This window comes from Staurois parvus, unplaced genomic scaffold (assembly GCF_062004578.1).
Source record: "Staurois parvus isolate SC_StPar_1 unplaced genomic scaffold, SC_StPar_1.0 ptg000472l, whole genome shotgun sequence".
Lineage (NCBI taxonomy): Eukaryota > Metazoa > Chordata > Amphibia > Anura > Ranidae > Staurois > Staurois parvus.
In genome coordinates, this window is record NW_028318268.1 from 3,030,614 (window position 1) to 3,054,000 (window position 23,387).

Here is a 23,387-nt window from a genome sequence, read left to right on the forward strand (position 1 = left end):
GGGAAGGAAGGGGGTCACAATGTGGAAGTTGAAACAAAAAAAAGAACACTTCTTGGAAGTTACAGAAGAAAATTCTGGGCAGGAACAAAAGGGAAAGGACTTCATCTGCTCCTTAGGTTTTTCTGCTGGGGAAGAGGAAAACTTTTGTTCTCAGTAGCATCTCAGATGACTGCAATTAGAGCCAGCCCAAAGAGATGTCGCTCAAAGGCCAACTCGTGGAAAGTTTCTTTCAAGAAAGTTCTGCAGTCCACCACTTTAACTAGAAGGCCCTATACATGTGCTCTAATAAGAGACTAATGTGAAGCCATCACAACTAGCCTTTAAAACGACACAAAACATACAGTATGTTCCACGTGCTCAATAATCTGAAAGTCAATGGCATCAGCAGTTAGATCCCTTTTTAGAAATATGACCAATCAGGCATGGTTTGGCAAAGCAAAATCACAGCAACATCAGGTGTAGGACAGGATCCACCAACAAGAACATTTCTGAAAACTACCTCCAACAGCTGGGTCCCTTAATGCAGGGGCACTCTCCAAGGTTATGGCAGCCAACTCGTTAAGGTGAAACGGCTGGATGTACAGTGGGAATGGACCACTTACTCATCCAGCATAGTGGGGGTCTAGTACACTACGGTCCAAATGGCAGGCCAAGGATGAATGTGCTTGATAGCTGTGAGCGAAGAGAAGTACAGTAGCAGCTAAAAAAAAACAAAAAACAAAACAAAAAAACAAACACACAAAAACACACACAAACCTAGGTTGATCTGTAACCAGTTGCTGACCGCCCACAGTACATTTATTTCGGGCAGGTGGCACATGCAGGCTGGGTCACGTACATGTACCACTCCCGACAACTGCTGTGTTCACCGGTATACGATCACAATGTCAGCAAAGCAGTTATGAATTAATCTGACTCATACCAGCTCTGCTTCCTTTACCAGTGAGCTGCGACCAGCCCACAGCTATCACATGGTACCTGGGCCAACCACAGCACCGTGTACCATGTGATTAGCTGTAGCCAGAGAAAACTAATAATCAAAGCTGATCAAATACCACCAAATGAAAGCACCATTTGTATGTAAAAAATGACAAATGTAATTTGCAAATAGTGTTGCTTAAATACGCAATTGTCAGTTAAAGTAGTCCATTGCAAAATAGCATAAAATGGCCTGGTCATGAAGAGGGTAAAACCTTCCAGAGCTGAAGTGGTTAAAACAGAGAAAAATAAAATACATTAATTCTCCTAGGACTCTAGCAAACAACAGAGACATGTCTGTAGTAGAAAAGGTTATATCCTGGACTAGCCTACAGTTTTTTGTTTTCTTATTGCCAATGTCCTATACTGGAAATAGTATAATCTGAAAGTTGAAGGCTTCTTGTGTCCCTCAATGGTTGAGAAGAAAAAAACAAAAAACAAAAAAAAAAAAACAAACAAGAACAAAACCTCTAAGGGTCCACTCACACGGGCATTCTGTTTTTTCCATCAGTTCAGCCATGTTTTTTTTCAAAGAAAAAAAACGGGTGAGCTTACATCAGTTTTTAGTCATCAGCTATCAGCGGGGTTCCCCACTGACAGCTGAATGTTGGCGGGCATCGTGATTGACATTGGACAGTCAAAGACTGTCTCCTGTCTTTTTTCACACTACACTTTTTGTTAATGAATGAGTAGTGGTACCATGTACCCCATACTCACATGGGGGGGGGGGGGCGTTATCTGAGGGTTGTGGGGAAGAGGTTGTGGGGAGCCCCCTGCCCCAAAGCACCCCCCCCCCCCATGTTGAGGGCATGCGGCCTGGTATGGTTAAGGAGATTTTTTTTGCACATTTACTGTATATTGGATTAAAAACATTTTAGTTGCGCTACATTTTTTCCACAGCTGCTTTTTAAGGTTCTCTTCTATAAGTTACCATTGGCCTTCTCTCTTTTTACTTGGAACTGGAAAATGCAGCCGTTCGCATAAAACATGGAATTACAAAGTCTCTTCATTTAGTACTTACTGTAACACGCTGGCCAGCTTTAAGGATGAATCGCCCTGGAAGTTTATAAACAATTTCAGGAAGGCTTCCATGCTGTCTTTTAATTGTCCATCCACTTATTTGTTGATCCTGTGTAACAAGTAGTTTTATTACAGTTCATACCATTCAGTGAAACATGTAAAAATATATACCTAATAAACCTTACAGTAGGAAAATTAAAAAAGGGGGAATTTACAGATGAGTCCAATGAGATTTAAAAATTTCAGCCACACGGCCAAAATAAAGATGCTTATCTCTGTTAAAACTTTGCAAGTTGAACCTTATACGTGTGTTGGGTGCACTGCGGTACAAGCTTGTAGAAAAGATTTTGAATAGCTCACAAGAGACATCTTCACAATGCAAAGAAAATAAATAAATGTTTTGTGGCCGATTTTGTGTGGAAGCAGAACATGCTTTTCAAAACTGAATTCCGGTGGGGACCTAGATCCTAAAAAATTAAGAATATGGGAAACCAGTGCTGTTTAAATATAAAGCCAAGAACTGCAATAAAAACCCACCATCAATTAAAGCCTAAGTGCAGCAAAAATAAACACAAAAATTAGAAAATCAGCACAAAGGATAATACTTACACCCAGTAGGAAGGGTCTCTTCTGCAGATACCTCTTCTGTTAGGTGAAATCCTCCTCCGTCAATGCACCCCCCCAACCTTAGCCGCCATAATCTTACAGGGCGGCGGGGCAAGCTCATGGATCCATAGAAGTTGTACTACAACTTGCCTAAATGAAATCAGATCTATGATTGGAGGGGCTGACCTTTCAATAATGTGCCTGCCCCCCATTCATACTGTATATTGTTTTCAATTCACAGACACTGTCATACCAGCTTTTATGAATGGTGTAACTAGCCAGGGTGGGTCTAGTTGTGCTCTCGATGAGAGCCTGTGACAGCCCCTTAGTTCTATTAACCCCTACAAAATACAAAAACGATAGAGGTATGGGAATTTAACAGTGTCAGAAAAACATATACCACTAACACCAAAAATCAAAAATATAAAAATATTATTTTTTTTTAAAATGTATTTTTAAAAACATTCATATATTTCGGAATAAAAAACGCATTTCAACATGAGAATATCTCTCTCTGTCTCATATATATATATATATATATATATATATATATATATATATATATATATATATATGTCCCTATCTATATATCTCACGGTTTACCCACATGCCACGCCCACAGCGACTGGCTAAACGAGGCGCGCACGTGCGGCCGCGACTTGGGGTAAAGAGGGAATAAGGGGGACTTAACTTTGAATATATAAAAAGTATATAAGACCGGCCGTGATATACTTCCACAGACGGCACTACCTCTTGGCCACCACTGGAGGGAGACTCCACGCCGATCCAGCTGTCCTCCCAACACACAGGCAGACACAAATCTTACATACAATTTGGTGCACTAATTAGAATTGAGGAGCAGCCTAGCAATCGCACACCCTTCTAGGATTCCTCCAGCTATCCTCCAAGCTAGAACCCCGGTGTTAATCACTCTTCCACTGTCCACACACCACCACACACATCACAAATGGTAGTTTGCCACCACCCAACAGTTTTACTGGCCTGATGGGACACCACACACACACACAGATCTCCGTCTGGCAGACCTGTTACTTTTACAATCTGCCAACATGCAGTGCAGTTGTATACAGATTGGCAATGAACTTGACCGAGCAAATAAAGACACTAAAATACAATACAATCTAATCTCTCCGGAGATATGAGCCCGAGCTTAAGTACCCAGAAGTCACTTATTAATTTTATGACTTAATATCCCAAAGTGGGCAGTGCATAAAATATATACAAAGTATAAAAAGTTACAGAAAATACAAAAAATACAAGAAGACACACAATTGGCTATTCACTATAAAATAAAAAGGGAACAAAAGTCATAAAAAACTTTTACCAAGATTTATCCTGCAACTGGAGCAAGTCAGAGAAAGTCCGCGATCCGTCAATCAATAAGGACGGGCTCCATACGAATCACCATGTCCATACATCAGGGTCCTCAATTTATGGGAATATGGACATGGGCTGGACATGAGTTCTTGGCCAATTGGCTCTGGGGGGTGTTCCTGCACCCGCCCACAGAATGTTCTGGGTCCTGAAATGCCCAAAGTCGATTGGACCAGGAACGGTTTGAATCACCAAGTCAGGGATTGAATTTCCGACACCAGCTCATCAGTCCGATTGCGACAGTACCAATCACTGTTCAGCTGTCGCGATCCGGCACCACATAACCATTTCCTGCATTTTTCTGGCATTCTACATAGGCCACAAATACGTTTTTTACATGCAAATGTAGCCCACAAAGTGCCTAATCAGAAGGAAGTATCTTCATCTCTCTGCAACTAATATTTTAGCTTTTATGAGAGATTAAACATATTCCTTTGATCTATGTATATACTTTAAAGCTCCCCAGACAAATCTGAGCCCCACTGGTCATCTGCAGCCAAACGGTCTCAAGCCATTTCCTTCCAGGTTTCCTGGAAGGTGACAAATCTTATTGGCACATAGGTGTTACTTCCAGCCTGAGGAAGCTGCTCTGTCTTTTCAGATGCTAATGGGTGAGCACCTGTCTCTAAATACCTCTGCATACCTCTTTAATAACAAGGAATGAAACTACATTTATGATTACATATTGCTACAGGTCACATCTCAGCTACTCAAACCTGTACATTTATATATATTAATTTATATCTATCTATCTATCTATCCACACATATACACATACACACCAAAATGTTAGTATTTAAAATATATGGCAATATATTTGGGAAGAATATTTTTAAAATATATTTCAAATATATTTTTCTTCCATGTACGCAGACAGTTAACGTCAACGTGTTTTGGGGTTAGTCATCAGGAATGTAAACTACTTGAAAATACTGGTGTTTATTTAAGAAAGCTGGCTCACTTAGAATCTGGTACAGCTGTGCGTGGTAGCCAATCAGCTTCTAACCTCAGCTTGTTCAACTAAGCTTAAGCAATAAAACCTGGAAACTGATTGGTTTCTATGCAGAATTGCACGAGATTCTGAGTGAACCAACTTCAGTAAATAAACCCCACTGTATGGTATAGAGAAAAAAAATACTGAAAGCACAAACAGCATAAAAGCATAGGGGGGAGGGAAGGAAGGCTGTATTTATGCCTGAGCATTTTGAAGTGTGGGCAGAATCACATTGATTCAAACACAAAACACTGATAAAAATGACAAAATCGCGCAATGTGAATTTTAAATGCCATTTTAATGGCCCCTAAAAATATGGTGCGTTTCTGCTGCGATAAATCACACTGCAATGGCAGCAAACCACATCCTTTGAAGTTTGTCACCCAAAAAAGTTCAAGAGCTTCTTTTGGGTGTCGAGCTTCAAGCAATGCGGTTTTGCCACGACTACAGCACGATTTACAATCGTAACAGAACGGCACCACGTTTTTCGGTGCCATTAAAACAAAATGGCATCTAAAATGATTGCTGTGCAATTTGCCATTTTACCAGAGTGTTTTGAAATCGCAGGCAGAATCGCAGCGATTCTGCACACGAATCAAAACGCCCAGGTGTGAGCGCAGCCTTAGAGACCTACAAGCGAGATTGCGGGATGGGGTTATAAACCAAATCTGTTCTTAAGGCGGCAAATTACATCATTTTCCATACAAACACCCAGTTGCAACCTAATACCACATGCATTGAGTACCAATATATAAGGCAGCAAAGAAGACATGCAAGATCTTTTTGAAATATTGGCATCTTCTAACTTTGGATTAAGTTGCCAGCAACTATAACAAAAACTATTCAGAACATTCAAGAGATCATGTTCTATTCATGATCAACTAGTCCAGAGTCATATGGACAAAAGAAATATAAATAATTTAAATTCTGTGGGATTTTCCCTTGTGGGGTTTGTAAGCAATGTCCATGGATGTATACGGGGAAGGGAAATATTTCTCCATAATAGACACCTTTGGACCCCAAAATACCTTGTGAACTGCCAGAGTTCTCAAATAGTCTACATCATGACCTGCAGCTATGGTGCCTCATTCATATATCTATATCGGGAAAACAAAGAGGTCTTTCCGAAAACAGATTCAAGACTATATTGAACTTATTTCTAATGGCAACATAGGAACTCCCATTAGCGGACACGCTGGTTTGTATCATAACTTTAATACTTTCAAAATACAATTTTTTGTATGTCCCCCAACATGAATGGGGTGGCAATGTTGACAAACTCTTGCTTCAAAGGGAGACTATGGATACACAATCTCAAAGCAACAGTACATTCTGGCCTTGATGAGGCTATTGGTTACAAATCATTTCTGTGAAGGTTTTCCCAGCTGTTCCCAATCTGAATGTACTATTAGTGATATTTGGTTATTGTTTTAGTAAGGTTTCTAGTATTATGTGATGTGTTTTTTGTACTATGTTTACATATTGTTTTTTTTTGTGACTGTCACTCTTGTAGGCTTGGTAGCTCCGTGGGCAGGTTGTAGGGCACCTCGTAAGTGCCATCAAGCGGCTGTTCCTGGCCACCTCCAGTTGGGTGAGGGGGATGATATTTTTGGTAGTTCATAAAGGATGATTGTGGCCTCTGTGGGGCCTTGCTTTGTACCCTGTACCCACTGGCTTAGAATATGTGGGTAGCTGGGGGGGGGGGGGGGAGGCTCCCCGCACAGTTCCTAGCCTCTGACCACAAAGGAGATGTATAGCTCTTCAGGGAGTTTATCAGGATTGTTGGATGGCCTTGGAAAAACGTGTGTCATCTAGTCTATGGTTGGTGCTGTGCTGACAGTTACTCCCTTGTTTTCTAGTGATTAGAGAGGGCAGGGTTTGAGTATGGGTGACACCGGTGCCATTCCTGGGCTGCACATATGCGGTGGAGTCTTGCATCTACTCTTCGATCAAATGGAGGGGTATAAGTAGTTGAGCCCTTTGGGGGCCATCTTGCCCAAGGACACCCACACTTATTAGCAGCATGTCAGAGTGAGTTTGACCTGGAGGTTTCCTTTTATTTGGGACAAATTTTTTTGTTGGTTTTACAGACTTTTTTTTTTTTTTTTTAACTTTTGAGATTACATCATCTCTGTTCCTTGTCATCTTAAATTGCAGTGATTGGGCGCCCTCTTGTGTCCATTGATATTATTGGTTTTACCAATATACACCTGAAAGGCTTTGATTTAGTTATACTTCTCTATTGATTATTTTTATTGTTCAGCTCTATATAAACCTTTCATTATTTTTGTCTTGACTATTTTGTAAGCAAAAGCGAACTGCTCGTGTACTATACTAGGGAGAAACTGCTCATTGATATTATATGACAAGAACCTCTTTGGAGAAAATCGAGCTTGTATCATAGATTATACGTCATTCATTTTATTTCTATGTTGTTTTTTCCCCCCTGAAAAATATGCATTTTTGATAAACCGCTGCGCATACGTGCATCATAAAAAAAATTGCAAATGTCACCACTTTATTCTACAGGACCTCTGCTTTCAGAAATATTTTTTGGAGGATTCCAAGTCATTTTCTAGCCAAAATGCAGATTAACCACTTCAAGTCCGGACACTTTCACCCCCTTCCTGAACAGGCCAATTTTCGGCTTTCAGTGCTAGCACACTTTGAATGCCAATTGCGCGGTCATGCAACACTGTACCCATATGCATTTTTTTGAGACAGAAAACTTTTTTTTGGTGGTATTTATTCACCACTGGGATTTTTATTTTTGCTATATAAATGAAAGGCAAAAAAGTTTGAAAAAAAAAATGTTTTTCTTATAACATTTTGCAAATAATCTTTCATAAATCTTGGCCAAAATTTATTCGGTTATCTTTTTAGTAAAAAAAAAAAACAAAAAAACCCAAAAACAAAAAAACACAAAAATACCCAAATTAGTTTATAACCAAAAATTATAAATTTTTCACAATTTTTTTAAAATGTTTTTTATACTATTTGTTTTTTTTTTTAACATACCATCACCCTAGCAGTACAGTGTCACCATAGAGACACTTTACTACTTGTGGAGAGTAATGAAGATTTTTTTTTTTTTTTACACCGATTGCTTTTACACCCATAAAGGCTGTAAAAGCAGTCATTTCTCCTTCTCTCTGGCTGCATTCCTGCAGCCATTGAGAAATACTGTGAGAGCTGTGATTATTCACAGATTTCACTAGTAGTAAGCAATGATGTCAAAGTGACATCTTGCTTACTACTATTCATGTGATCACTGATTGGCCAATCAGTGATCATATGATCAGGACCTCACACAGAGGTCCTGTACAGTGATCGGTGTTCCACTATGTCTACAAAGATCTCCCTAAACCCAAGACAGAAAGTGCTCTCTCCAAGTACTTATGTTTTCATAGATTCTTTTGTAATACGGTCTTTCCTTCCTGTATGACTACACACTAATCAATGGTGCAGCACCAAAATAAAAACAAATTCACAAAAAAGCAATATGGCAAACATGATTATGTGACCTATTCCCTAAGTGCAGCAGTGAAAAGATAAAAAAAAAAAAAAAAAAACCTGTTGCAGCACTGCAGAATACACAATGCATTTAAGGCTCCATGTACACAGGACATTTGGAAAACACTTCTGAACGATGGAAATTGACTGCTGGAAAATGTAGGTTAAAAAACACGTCTGTTTAGCCGCATTTGCATACCGTGTTTATGCGCATTTACGTTTAGAAGCATTTTTTAAAGATAACATCAGCAGACCTTCCAAAATGCCCAGAATGCACTGAAAAACAGTAAAAAATTAACTATTTCAGACACTGAGAGACAGAGAGAGCAGAAGCAGAGAGAGCACCTGTCTTATCTGCTTGTATTCACTATGGATCCCATCATGAGCATAATGTGGCACGTTCTACCATTTTTCCTTCACGCGAAACCTGGAACTGACTGCGAACTGACTGGAACTGACTGCGCTGGTGTACCGGGTCCATTTGAATACATGGAAACTGCTTTGCGTGCATTTCTGATGATGAAAAAAAGGCTCTGGACAGCATCTGGATATGGAACAGTTAAAAAACGCTTATAAACGCAAACGCTTATAAACGCAGTTAGCTGCGTTTACAAGCGTTTGAAACACTGATAAAATCTACTCCTGAACGCAAGTTTGGTGCGTAAAAAAACAAAACAAAAAAAAAAACAAAACACACAAACACGACTAAACTTAACTTCCTGTAGACGTGTGTACATGGACACATAGGAAAACATTAGGGAGAGTTCAGGGGCTGCTGAAACCCCCCCCAGAAAAGCTCCTGAACGTCAGTTTATCAGCTGCAGTGTACATGAACCCTTAGAAGTACTTTTTGTAAAGTTGAGCTGGCCTGCCCCATTATATTTAAAAGGTCAACCTTCAAGTTAACTAGAAAAAAAGTAACATTTCTCCATCTATGCTATATAGCTGGAATAGCTATGCTATTGTATGCTGACGGATGGCGGCTGCCAGAATACCAAAACAGTGGCTGCATCTGACTGGATGCAGCCATTGTTCACCTGCCAATTTACCACCAGACTCCTCCAATTTTTCAATCGTGGAAAGTCAAAAAGGGGGGTGTGACCAACAGGGCCGCCCACAAAGCAAATTTCCTGATGTCCCAACCTAAATACGACCCGTGTATGACCAGTTTTAAACTGCAGCATGGCAGCTGTGACACAAACCTGACCGCAGATGAGTACCAACAACTCGTAACACAGTGAGACATGCTATTGCTCTTTTACAGAATTGGCTCACTTTGTGACATCTTTGTTAATGAAAACAGAATTATCTAGACTGTCAAATGAAATGTGAAAAGTACCTGATCCGAATTGTTCAAAAGTCTCACATACATCCCGTCAGGGTCTACAGCTTCTATAGATATGGGTCCTGAAACGTTGGCATTCTGAATGATCTTATACCCAGGTCTGCTCGATGTTCTTTCACTTTCATCCAATTTCCTCTTTTTCCCTCGTACTAAACGGCTTGTGTGTCTTGAGCTGGTTCGAGAGACTGTACTCCTCTGTGCAGGGCTTGGAGATAGATTCAGCCTAGATTTTAGGACAAAAAAATTAAATAGTTTATTTCCTCTACGACAGCTATACCTGGATTGTTTGTCCCCATTGGAAGACTAACTCCTGTTCCAGTAGGAACAGCAGAATTCCAGATTCCCATCCCATTGACAATGGTCATTAAAACCTAAAAGGCAGGAAAGATCCAAAACAAAAACAGACAAGGTTCCTGAGGACCATAGGGAGGAGGTGTTAGCAGCAGGGATGTGCAGTTCATATCGCCCGACACCCGGGACATGTAGTAGCAGGGCTCACCTGTCAGGTGGAAGCATTCAGGCGGCAGCACTGCATCCGATTGCTTCCACGCAGACCACTATGGTGCCAGCTTCCTGCGATGTGCACTGCATTACATTCAGCGAAGCACAGGGGAGACATGCAATGTCTTTTAGACCCTGGATGTCTCAAAAAAGAGAACCTGTCACTAAAAATCATCACATAGGGTCCTTTTTGTCCCCTATGTGATAGAAAAAAAAAAAAAAAAAAAAACTATTGCGATACACGTTTCATATTGCCACGACATGACAGAATGAGAGCAATAATTCTAACACCAGACTTCCTCTGTAACACTAAACTGATGACCTATAAAAGGGGCTTTTTAAAAGCATCACCTATAGAAAATATACAGTTACTAAAATTTGTTACCATTTCACGAGCACGCGCAAATTTAAGAGTCAACATGTTGGATATCTATTTACTCAATGCAACCTTATCTTATATTTTACAAAAAAAAAAAAAAGGATAAATTTATTGCTTTTTGGACCCTAAAATTAACTTAAGTGTATTGTTTACTGAAATGTTGTGTTTCCTAGACCTTTGTGATATCAAGGGACATAAAAAATTGGAACTATCGCTATTTTATTCTCTAGGGTCTCCGATTTCAAAAAATATCATGTTTTGGAGTTGTGTAATCTTCAGGCCTTAAATGATTTTTTAAAAACTTGTGCAAAAAATGCAAAAACTGCTCAGGCAGTTAAAGGGATAAATGATCAGCCTGACACTCCCCCTTTCCTGACAAGCAGCCAATCAGTGCTGATTACACTGCAAGGTCTCTCCCCTCCCTGCTAGTCCCCGGGTACAGTGCCCCTTTTGTTTTTAAAAGCCCCAGACATTACTTAAAGCAGGATTTAAATAAGTTTTGTTTTTTTCTCATCAAGACAAGTAGATTGTCATGAGTGACAAGTAGATTGGGGCCCTGATTTAGCCCCTGGACAAGCAGTTTTTTTTTTAAAAATTTCCACACCAATGTAGAAAGGTTAAACTTGTTATAATGGCTGCAGGCTTTTTTACCTTCATACATTCAATGAAGTTAAAAAACCTTCAGTGGGCAGCTCTCCCCTCAGCCCCTCTAATACTAACCTGAGCCTGATAACAATCCAGCACTGTGCATGAGAGCCTCAGCTCTTCCGGGTCTCTCTCTCCTCACTGGCTGAGACACAATGGGAACAGAGGGCGGGGCAAAACTGCGCTCTGCATGTCTTATGGAGATACAGAGCTGGCTTGGGAGCGAGCACGTACGGCAGGAGGGAAGGGACAGGGACCCGAAAAGAGGAGGATTAGTGTTTCTCTGTGCAAAAACTATTGCACAGTACAGGTAAACAAGAAAGCTTTACAACCACTTTAACTACCAGAACACCAATTTACTAAAAGTACCATATAGTACAAAACAATTTTCAGGGTATGTATACCCTCTTTATCAAAGTAAAAAAAAAATAACAGGAAAAAAAAAAACAGGATTGTCATTCTGCAGAACTGTCTCCCTATTAGTTGCCACACAAGAACACCTTGCATTAAAAAAAGTGGTAGTAAACTAAATTTTTCTTCAATTGTACCTACAGCTAAGCCTATAATACAGCCTACCTGTAAATACAGTAAATCTATCCTAAATGTGCACCGCTTAGGAAAGTTTCACTGTTGCTGCAGCAGGTGAGGTCACGGGCACATGCACTCTGAAGGGATGGCATACTCATACCGTCCCTTCAGAGCTCTGTGCCGTACCTATGACTTCAGAGCAGATGTGCAAGAGTGAAGTCATTGCAGCTCGGCCATTCGAAAGACCGGATCCCGCGAACCCCGATAGAAAACCGGGTAAAGATGGAAGCTCTGTCAGTGGTGACAGCGTGCCACTGGAGGGCTTAATTTTAAAAAGGCAAGTCTGTCATATGTGCTAGTATGCAAGTTTTTCATAAGTGCTAGTATGCAATGTATACTAACATATTATGCCTTGGAAGGCTTTTTATTATTAAAATTTGCCAGAGTTTACAACCCCTGAGAAAAAAAATAAAAAATTGGACCAAATGTAAGTATGCAATAAAGATCATACCCGGCGTTCAACTTTAAAGTTAAAACCTTGGCACACACTGCACTCTCTAAACCATTGCCTACTTTATAATAGTCCTCACAAAAAGTTACACATATGTACTGTATATCTCCTCACCTTTGTTCTTCTCCTTCCAGCATTTTTCTGTAGGCATTTATTTCCATGTCTAATGCAAGCTTCACATCCAGCAATTGCTCATATTCCTCCAACTGTTCTTGCAGTTTGTGCCTCATCTCAGCCACTTCTCGGTCTTTCTCAGACATCTGTCTCCGATGCAAATCGTGTGTGTGGTCCAGCATCTCTTGAAGCTCTCTCACTTTGTTTTCTAGTGCAGAGTTCTACCAAAAGTTTTATTCCGTTAGCAAATAAATAACAGTTACTTATGAGAACAAAGGACGTCCGATCGGCTGCACTGCAAACAATCCACTTTATTGAACCAAGATAAAACCAATACAGACAGTGGAAATACAGTGGGGGACTGGCAGGTAAACGCGTTTCATGCCAAAGACAGCGCTTATTCCTTAGGGGTAATGAATAAGTGCTGTCTTTAGCGTGAAATGCATTTACATGCCAGTCCCCCCACTGTATCTATTGGATTTATCTTGGCTCAATAAAGTGGATTGTTTGGGCTGCAGCCGATTGGACATCCTTTGTTCTCATCTACGCAGCACACGAGCTGGGCTAGCATTACGCTATTGATCAGTGATTGACTGGCAGACACAGCAGAACAGGAAAGAAAGAAATGCTCTTGTTCTCATTCACATATATATATATTTTTTTTTATCTAGTAAGGGCTGCAGTGAGTTTCGAAATCTCTCACATGCTGCAATTTCTGTGTTTACTTTTTTTTACACTTTAATTGCTGGCACAACAAAGATCATTCTACCAGCAATGCTTTGAACTGTCATGAGTGGGTTAAGCTCATGACAGCTGTGAATACTAGTGATTTGTGATTGGGTATAGCTAATCACATGGTACAGGGTGCTGTGATTGGCCCAGATACCATGTGATAGCAGCGGACTAGTAAAGGAAACAAAGATATTAAGAATCATATTGATTAACAGCTTTGTTGACATTGTGATCATGTGATTGTACAGCGATAACATGATCAGCAGGTCCCGAGTACTGGGATTCGCATTCTGCTGTGTCTGGTGGACACAGTGGTCAGTGCTGCACGCTCCGAGTTGGTACAGGCAAGTCACTTTGCCTGTATGTGCCGCCCCCGCCTGTAGTAAAATGTATTGTGAGCGGTTGGCAAGTGCCCACTATACTAACACATACAAAAAAAAAACCCCAAGTACAATGAATACATTTCTATTTAGGAAAGAGAAATCAGTACCTGTTTTTGACACTGGTTTAGCTGTGAGGCCAAAGTATCTATTCTGATTTTCGTAGACATGATCTCTTCCCTGGTTGCACTGGCATAATCACTGTTCTTGGCAGCTGCAAGCTGTGCGTTCTCCAACTGTGAGAAATCAACAACATCTATCACTATACATATCACAATGTACTTTAAGTCACCAGTCACACTGCTGCGATTTAAAATTGCAATTTGTGTGCAATTTCAGCACAACTTCAGAAAGATACTTATAAAGATTTTCAACGATTTCTTGCAAATTGCAGTGCCGTTTACATTACATTCTATGTATGTGAAATCGCAACAAAACTGCAAAAAAAGTAATGCGAGAACTACTTTAGAAATCGCGCTACAGCTAATTACAAAATATTAAGAAATGGATATTCACATTCATTAGATGCGATTTCAATTCCCAAATTGTACCGGTATGACCAGGCACTAAGAGGAAAAGGGACCTTACTATTTTACACAAATTGTAAATGTCTGAGACTGATTACACACCTGATACAGCTATAATATGGTACTTGTTCATTTAACAATTAAAACACAAACTTGAGGCGAGCTGGACTTTTTATTTGAAAATCAGTAGATTGTGGGCATAAACAGTTAAGACAAAAGAACAGGTGGACAGTGGGGAGAGGAAGAAAGTCAAGTAAATCAAACAGGAATCTTTTATTGTATTATGTCTACTGTGAGTAGAATTACAGATGTATACTATCAAAGAAACTAAACTCTAGGCAAATAAACATCAATTGCAACAGGTATTAATTCAATAAAAAGTAAGCTTTTTTGTGTTAAAAGCAGTTCTTCCTTGCTAAATACAAAAAAAGGCTTTTGTTCCTTGGTACAGCACCCAAACATAAAGCCATCACAAAACATTGAATTGCATCACACATTTTATACAGATTCCAGTTCACCAGGTTTTGAAACAGAAGTGTTAGGAGATTTGGACAAAGGTCCCAAATGTTCTCAAAGTGTTGAGGTTTATAGCCTACCTCATAAGTTAATTTGTAGCAAAGAATGATATAACGTAATATTCCTTTCAAGTCTGATATAAAAATGGGTCGGACGAGATCGGGCCCATTCAGGGTGGTGTGGCTGTAGGCATTTCTCTGTTAAATACAGATACCAAATTATACGCAGAGGTACTGGAAAACAGGTTGAAAGACCTAATGTCAGACTGAATCCACCTGGATCAGGTGGGGTTTGTGCTCTGGAGGGAGGGATTGAGATCACTACTCCTCATTCAAAAAAGTAATAAAGAAAAATCCCTGTCCTGACGATATCAGTAGATGCAGAGAAAGCTTTTGACGGAGTATATTGGGAGTAATTAGGAACGTTGGAAGTGCTGGGAATTGGCCCTAAAATGAGAGAGTGGATAGGAAAGCTATATAGTCGTCCCTCAGCAACAGTAAAAGTCAATGGCTCAATATTGGTGTTTTTCAGGCTGTATAATGGGACAAGACAAGGTTGCCCGCTTTCGCCGTTGCGGTTTGTTCTGTCTTTGGAACCCCTCTTAGCAATGATAAAGGAAGAGTATAGACGTGTGAGGAATTCGGATAGGAGAGACTGAACATAATGTAGCAACATATGCTGATGACATGCTATTTTATGTGGTTAATCCTAGGTTGACATTCTCTTAATTTGATGAACATTATGAAATACTATGGAGAGCTATCAAATTTAAAAATTAATATGGTTAAATCAGAGATTTTAAATGTCGAAAATAATGCCCTACACAGAGAATTCCCTTTTCATGGGAGGGAAAGAGAATTAAAGTATTTGGGAATAAAATTGACCCCCTCCATAAAAAAATTTATATACAATAAATTATGTCTCATTTAAAAATGAAATTAAGGAGGAACTAAGGAGATTAGCGGTAGAACCCATATCTTGGATAGGACGAATAAATTTGGTAAAAATGGTTATTTTCCCGAAAATGCTCTACAAATTTCATATGTTACCTATACAACGTCTGGGAACCTATTTTAAGATAGTTAAAAAATTGATATTGAGGTTTATCTGGAAGAACAAAAGGTTGAGAATAAACTATGAAGTATTGTGTAGAGATAAGGAGAGTGGGGGATTAAATGCACCAGATTTTAGGAGATACTATTACTCAGTAATATTGGCATGTATTTTTGATTGGACACATAATGCAATAAAAGAAAATTTGGGTGGATATAGAAAACACAATAAGACACAGTTGGATAAGATGGTATGGTTACCGCCCAAGCACAGTAAGTTGGCACAGAGTATGAGCACATATGCATGGAATGTAATTAGGGTATGGGATATAATAATACACAAACAAAAAGGGGTGGGAGTATAACTCTACATTGATGCCATTGGCAGCCTCAGATTCCTTCCCACCAGGGAAAGAAACTATTTCAGGTAAATGGACAAAAAAAAAAAGAAACGTACAATTAAAAGATATATTGAAGGGGGATGAAATCTGCTCCTTTCAGGAGCTAAGAAATAAGGAGTTATTCTTTAGTTTAGATGAATGTGATATCTTCAATTAAGACACTTTTTAGTAACGCTCCATAAACCCCTTAGGATGGTGGCAGATTTTAATCCATTTGAACAATTGTTCAGTAGAAGAGGGATACAAAAAAACAGGGTACTTCTCGAATTTATAAAATTCTTACTGCAGATGCAGTATACCAAATACAGGAGATTAAAGAAGTTAGTGTCCCAAAAGATCCAGGCACATGTCTATTTCACAAAACAGAGAACACGGTAGAAAAATATAAACATATGGTGACATTTCATACGATAAATGCGGCAAAGAGACTTATACCTAAACTTTTTCAAGAACAAGAAGTACCGAAAGTGAAAGACTGGATAAGCAGAGTAGATTACGTGTATAAGGTGGAAGAACTCCGCCATATGCTAGAGGATAAAATGATGAGATTTTGGGAAAAATGGGAGGCGTTTAGAAAATCATCTAATGGAAGAGATAAGAGAGGAGGAAACTGATAAAAATGTCCTGTGCGGACATTGGCGGCTAAGCATGTCAATCACCGGGTCCCGTCCAGAGATTCCCCACCGGCACCCAACGATTGCCATGCAAAACTGACAGGGGAGAGACCTGTGTGTAAATAAAATAGGTCTCTCTCCTGCCAACAAGGACATGCTGCTTTGTATTTCTCTGCACAGCATGTCTCCAAGGTAAAACACATACAGCACACAGTTAACCCTTTCAGCACCCAAAAGTTAACCCCTTCCTGCCCAGTGTCATTAGTACAGTGTCAGTGTACTAGTTTTATTAGCACTGATCAATGTATTAGTGTCACTGGGGATGTCAGCGGCAGGTAGTCAGTTCCCACCCAGTGTCAGAATGCCCACCACAGTCCCACTGCTACACAGTGAGCTATATGTTCATACTTCTGGTTTCTTGACCTGTGGAGTTTGGTACAATTTTTTGTGTTTTGTTTTATACTTTTAATTTTGTCTGGGTTAACAAAAGTTTTCATGGGCCATTGATCACCTTCTCCTTTGTTTGAATCATTATCCTTGAGCATTTACAAATTCCCTACTCCAGGTGAGTCCGCAACTAGTCTTTTTCTAGTAGTTTCTAATTTTCAGATTTACAAGGGAAAAGATAGTCACGTGGAGCCCCCCGGATGCCCAGACTACATGGGAAGCTGTGGCTTGGTGTCACCCTTTTTCCATATGGGGTACCACTTATACAAGGCCTGCTTGAAAAATGATGAATTTCTCGCAGTGAAATGGAAGGACAAGCGGGATGTTTTCGTCCTGTTCACGCAGATACGACCATTTCCACGGCAGCTGGTGTTGTTGAGAAGCCTCTCTGTGTCCACGTCTATAACCTTAACATGGGAAGGCTGGACTTCAACGACCAGATGATAAAGCCATATTTAGCTTCCCAAAAAATTGTCTGTATATTTATTTAAATTTGCTCTGTACAACTCTTTTTTGCTTCACAAAGCAACTCGATGAAGTGGATCCTTCCTAAAATTCCAGGAAGAGATCATCACAGCCCTTTTGTATCCAGAAGGTGCTGTGGCCCAAACCCCCACCCAGAAGCAGTGAGCTGGCTGCATGAGAGGCATTTTCCTGATGCCATTCCTGGTACCCCAACCCAAAAAGTCACCCCAAAAAAGATGAGTCTGTAGTAGACACGGAATTAGGCATGACACCCGCTTTTTTTGTCCCTCCTGTCCTGGCCAACCTGGTTTCTGCCTCAAGGACTGCTTCAGTTCCTACCATACACTAGTGGACTATTAGTATAGGGTACAGCATGGCACAGTCTAGGGCACATTCAGTTGTGTTCAAAATAATAGTGTGTTGAAGAAAGTGAATAAAGCTCAAAATCCTTCTAATAGCTTTTATTTCCATACACACAAATGCATTGGGAACACTACACATTCTATTCAAAATATGAAGAAAAATAGATCAAATTTGTGTTGTTCCTGAATTTGAAAAGTGATTAGACCAGGGGTGGGCAAACTTTTTGACTTGAGGGCCGCAATGGGTTCATATATTGGACCCGGGGGCCGGACCAAGAGTAGATGAATGATGTGTATGTGTCATCCATAGTAAGTATAGTAATATTCCCCCATAGTAAGCATAGTAATTAATCCCCCATATAGTAATTCATCCCCCCTATAGTAATTCATCCCCCCCCCATAGTAATTCATTCCCCATATTAATTCATCCCCCATATTAAGTCCCCAAGCCCCCCCTGTGTCAATTCACTTACCTTTGCTCCGCGCGTTCCTCTCGCCGTGTTCCCGCGCCGTTCCGGTGTAGCATGAAAATCTGTCTCCTATGAGGATCTGTCCCCCTCGACGTATCTGCGCATGTGCCAGTTTCAGGGATTAGCAGCCGATCGGCGATCTCCGGCACATGCGCAGATACGTCGAGGGGGACAGATCATCCTGACAGTATCACGCTCCGCGGGCCGGATTAAAAGGTCCGCCGGGCCGTAGTTTGCCCATTGCTGGATTAGACTGTTCAAAAAAATAGCAGTGTTTGTATTCTTTACAAATTCAAACTGAAAAATGTTTGAAGATTGCTTTCCTTTGAATCAATTAATATTTAGTTGTATAACCACAGTTTCTGAGAACTGCTGTACATCTGTGTTGCATGGAGTCAACCAACTTCTGGCATCTGTGAACAGGTATTCCAGGCCAGGATGATTGGACTACATTCCACAGTTCTTCTCTATTTCTTGGTTTTGCCTCAGAAACTGCATTTTTGATGTCACCCCACAGGTTTTCTATTGGATTAAGATCCGGGGATTGGGCTGGCCACTCCATAATGTCAATCTTGTTGGTCTGGAACCAAGATGTTGCACGTTTACTGGTGTGTTTGGGGTCGATGTCTTGTTGGAACACCCATTTCAAGGTCATTTCCTCTTTAGCATAAGGCAGCATGACCTCTTCAAGTATTCCAATGTATTCAAACTGATCCATGATCCCTGGTATGCGATAAATAGGCCCAACACCGTAGTATGAGAAACATCCCCATATCATGATACTTGCGCAACCATGCTTCATTGTCTTCACAGTGTACTGTGGCTTGAATTCAGTGTTTGGGGGTCATCTGACAAACGGTCTCCAGCCACTAGACCCAAAAAGAACAATCTTACTTTCATCAGTCTACAAAATGTTGCGCCATTTCTCTTTAGGCCAGTCAATGTGCTTTTTGGCAAATTGTAACCTCTTCAGCACGTCTTTTTTTTCAACAATGGGACTTTGCGGGGGTTTCTTGCAGATAGCTTGGCTTCACATAGGCGTCTTCTGTTTTATTGAGTTACTGTTTTATTGGTAACCATTGTTCTTTTCTTTGCAGGAATGCCATTCAGCTGCAGCACCAACCTGTTTATTCTGACAGCAACAGGGTCTCAGAATATACATCAGTTTGTGCAGTGTTGTTGGATGAGATTTTTCATCCACAGTTAAAAAAAGACCATATTATGCCCAAGCATGGGGGCCTGGGGTGGATCACACCTATGCATCAGCATATATTTTTAGGCAGAGATTTCTTCATCCACATCGATCCATGTGAATAGAGGAATCTGTAAGGTTCTTGTTTTGCATTCGGCCCACGGGCTGAAGGAAAAAAAAAAACAACAAAAAAAAACATTTTGTGTATGCCCAACATCAGAAGTGGGTGGCATACCACAACTTTTTCTGGAAGAGATTTAATTTCTTTTTTCCCCCCCATTCAGCTCACAGGCTGCATAAAAAAAAAAAAAAAAAAAAACAAAAAAACAAAAAAAAAAAAACCCACGTACCAGTATGTCGCTGGTCCTTGTTGGGTATATCAGTGGAGTTTGAGTGGTTATACCAGGATGTTGCTTGGCAAGAACAAGCAGCGGGAGGAGATGGCCTGCCCCCGCCCCCCCTCCCCTCCTGCCACGGCTTTCTCAGGCAGTCCTGTGCCATTATGGAACCTGAGAATGCAGCAGGCGTTTCCGCCAGCTGACCATAGAGCTGATTAGAGACCGGAATGGCGCCAATCATCTCTATAGTTTAATAAACCAGAAGCTACAAGCATTTCATCACTTCAGTTTCGCCGGATATAAACAGCGCCATTTTTAAATTGGGAAATCATCTGATCACACCAATATCTAGGAGTCTAATGAACACCAGATTTCTCAAAAATGAATACCTGTCACTGCTTATTGCTATCATAAGGGATATTTCCACTCCCTGTGGTGAGAACAGTAAAAGTGATCTTAAACAAAAAACAAAACCCCATAAAACTAAAAGCACCCTCATCCCCACGCAATGGCATAAGCAAGCACTGGCCCTGCGTCGGTATGTAAACAGCAGTTGCACCACGCATGTGAGGCATTGCAGCGAACGTGAGATTTCTAGCACTAGACCTCCTGTGTAAATATAAAATGGTAACCTGTAAAGGCTTTTAAAGCAATCGCCTATGGATATTACAAATGTATGTAGTTTGTCGCTGTTGCACAAAGGGGTTCGCAGTTTTACAGCATGTCATGTTTGGTATCCATATACTTTGCATGCCATCACCTTTATATCTTACCAATCAATTGGCCAATATATTGTGTTTTTGTGCATTAAAATAAAAAAAAAAAGTGTATTGTTTCCAAAAAAAATTGTGTTTGAAAAATCACTGCGCAAGCACTATGTAATATAAAAAATTGCAACACCCACCATTTTATTCACTAAGGCATCTGTTTTAAAAATATATGTTTGGGGGTTGAAATTAACGTTCTAGCAAAATATACTGTTTTTTTTTCATGTGAACAAAAAGCATCAGAAAAGGCTTGGTCTTAAAGTGGTTAGAAGAGTGAGTGATGTGTTGCATAAACTTCTAATGCTGCGAAGATAAACACCCCCCAAGACCCCTTTTTGGAAAGTAAACACTCCAAACTATTTGCTGGGAGGAATTTTGAGTCAATAGAAGAATTTATTTATTACCACAAGTTTCTGGAAAATTATTATTTTTTTTTGTTTACACACAAAGTTGTCACTTAAATAATATATTGCTCACAAATGCCATGGGTACATGTGGAATTACTCCCCAAAATACCTTCTGCTACTTCTCCTGGGTATGGTGATACCACATGTGAGACTTTTTGGCAGTCTAGCCGCATATGGGACCCCAAAATCAAATAAGCACCTTCAGGCTTTTAAAGGACTTTATTTCCTCATTACACTTCCCGACTACAGTTGCGGAGACCCTGAAATGCCAGAATAGTACAAAACCCTTTTTTGGAAAGTAGACACCCCAAGAAATTAGATAAGAAGCATGGGAGTATTTTGCAGATCTCGTTTGTTGCCACAAGTTTTTGGAAAATGAAGAAAAAAAACAAAAATTAAAAAGGAGATCTGCAAAATACTCAACATGTCTCTTAAGGTTCCCAAAAAGTCTCACACATGTGGTATCCACATGCTCGGTAGAAGTGGAAGAATGTATTGTGGGGTGTAATTCCACATATACCCATTGTACGTCTGAGGAATACATCATTTAAGTGACAACTTTGTATAAAACAAAAAAGTTTTTTTTTTTTTGTTAATTTTCCAAAAACTTGTAAAGTATTTACAAGTATTTACAATTTATAATAAAGTATTATACTGACTCAACCTGCCTCTCAGCAAAATAGTCTGGAGTGTCTACTTTCCAAAAAGGGGTAATTTGTGGAGTTTTGAACTATCCTGGAATTTCAGAGCCTCTGAAACTGTGATAGGTAGTGAGGAAGTGGAATAAGGAATTTACTGTCAGTGGATTGCGGGCTCCTGTCTGCGGCTAAGCTGCCAAAAAAAGTCTCACATGTGGTGTCCCCATACTCAGGAGAAGTAGTAGAATATATTATGGAGTGGAATTCCAAATATACCCATGTGTTAGCAATATACCATTTAAAAAAAAAGACAAAAAAAAACACAAAACCATTTTTGCCATTTTAGAAAAACTTGTAGAAAAAACAAAAAAAACAAATAAGTCTTCCATTGGCTCAACATGCCTCTCTGCATAGCTTAGGGTGTCTACTTTCCGAAAAAGGGTCATTTGGGGGTGTTTTTACTGCCCTGGCATTTTAGCACCTCAAGAAAATGTGACAGGCAGTCAAAGTAAAAGCTGTGTAACTTCCAGTATTTATGCCATAGTTGTAGACGCTATAAACGTTCACCTAAATCAATTAATATACACTTATCAGGATTTTTTTTCCCCCAAAGACATGTAGTAAAATACATTTTGGACTGAATTTATGACAAAATTCGTTTATTGGATATTTTTTTTTTATAACAAATGAGAAAATATTATTTTCCAACATCTTTGGTCTTTTGTTTGTTTATAGCAAAACAAAAACAAAAAAACAAAAAAACCCAGGAGGTGATCAAATACCACCAAAAGAAAAACACTATTTTTGGGAAAAAAACTGACATAAAAACTTCATTTATGAACAGCATTGCATGACGGCACACGTCAGTTAAACTTCCGGAGGGCAAGATTCTTACTTTTTTAGCTGGGTAAGTTGGTTGTGCCATTTCTCATTGGCTTTATCATCTTTAGTAGTGCGTTTTTAACCACTAGCCTAAAGGGCACTTATACCCCCTTCCTGTACAGGCCAATTTCCAGCTTTCAGCGCTGTTGCACTTTGAATGACAATTGCGCGGTCATAGAACACTGTACCCATATGAAATTTTTATCATTTTTTTGAGACAGATAGAGCTTTATTTTGGTGGTGTTTAATCACCTCTGGGTTTTTTTATTTTTTCTTAAACCAAAAACCACTGAAAATTTTGAAATAAAAAAGTTTTAGTTTTTGTTATAAAATTTTGTAAATAAGTGATTTTTCTCCTTCACTGATGTGCACTAATGAGGCTGCACTGATGGACACTGATGGACAGTGAAAGGCATCACTGATGGGAACTGAAAGGCAGCACTCACATGGCACCGATAGGCGACCCTGATTGGTAGCACTGATGGGTGACACTGAAAGGCAGCTCAGATGGGCACCGATATGTGGCATTGATGTGGCACTGGCAGGTGGCATGGATGAGCACTGCTGTACACTGACATGGCGCTGCTGCGGCTACACAGATAATCAGTGCTCTGATGATCTGTGTACATGTCCCCTCCAAGGAATGCCGATTACCGGCTCTCCTCTCC

The 23,387-nt window shown here is 39.9% G+C and overlaps 1 protein-coding gene across 3 annotated transcripts in view; it reads right to left on the reverse strand.

Annotated features, from left to right (window-relative positions):
* Nucleotides 1-23,387, reverse strand: part of LOC149452452 (lamin-B3-like) — an 81,896-nt gene that overhangs the window by 22,438 nt on the left and 36,071 nt on the right. For 2 of the 3 annotated variants that reach the window (XM_089689398.1, XM_089689397.1), the window contains exons 5-8: nt 13,752-13,877; nt 12,530-12,750; nt 9,846-10,074; nt 2,000-2,107 (exon numbers count right to left, since the gene is read on the reverse strand). In XM_089689398.1, the coding sequence (XP_089545524.1) occupies nt 2,000-2,107; nt 9,846-10,074; nt 12,530-12,750; nt 13,752-13,877 (684 nt within the window). The remainder of the gene's footprint in view (nt 1-1,999; nt 2,108-9,845; nt 10,075-12,529; nt 12,751-13,751; nt 13,878-23,387) is intronic. The other variant, XM_089689399.1, reaches the window with a different exon arrangement.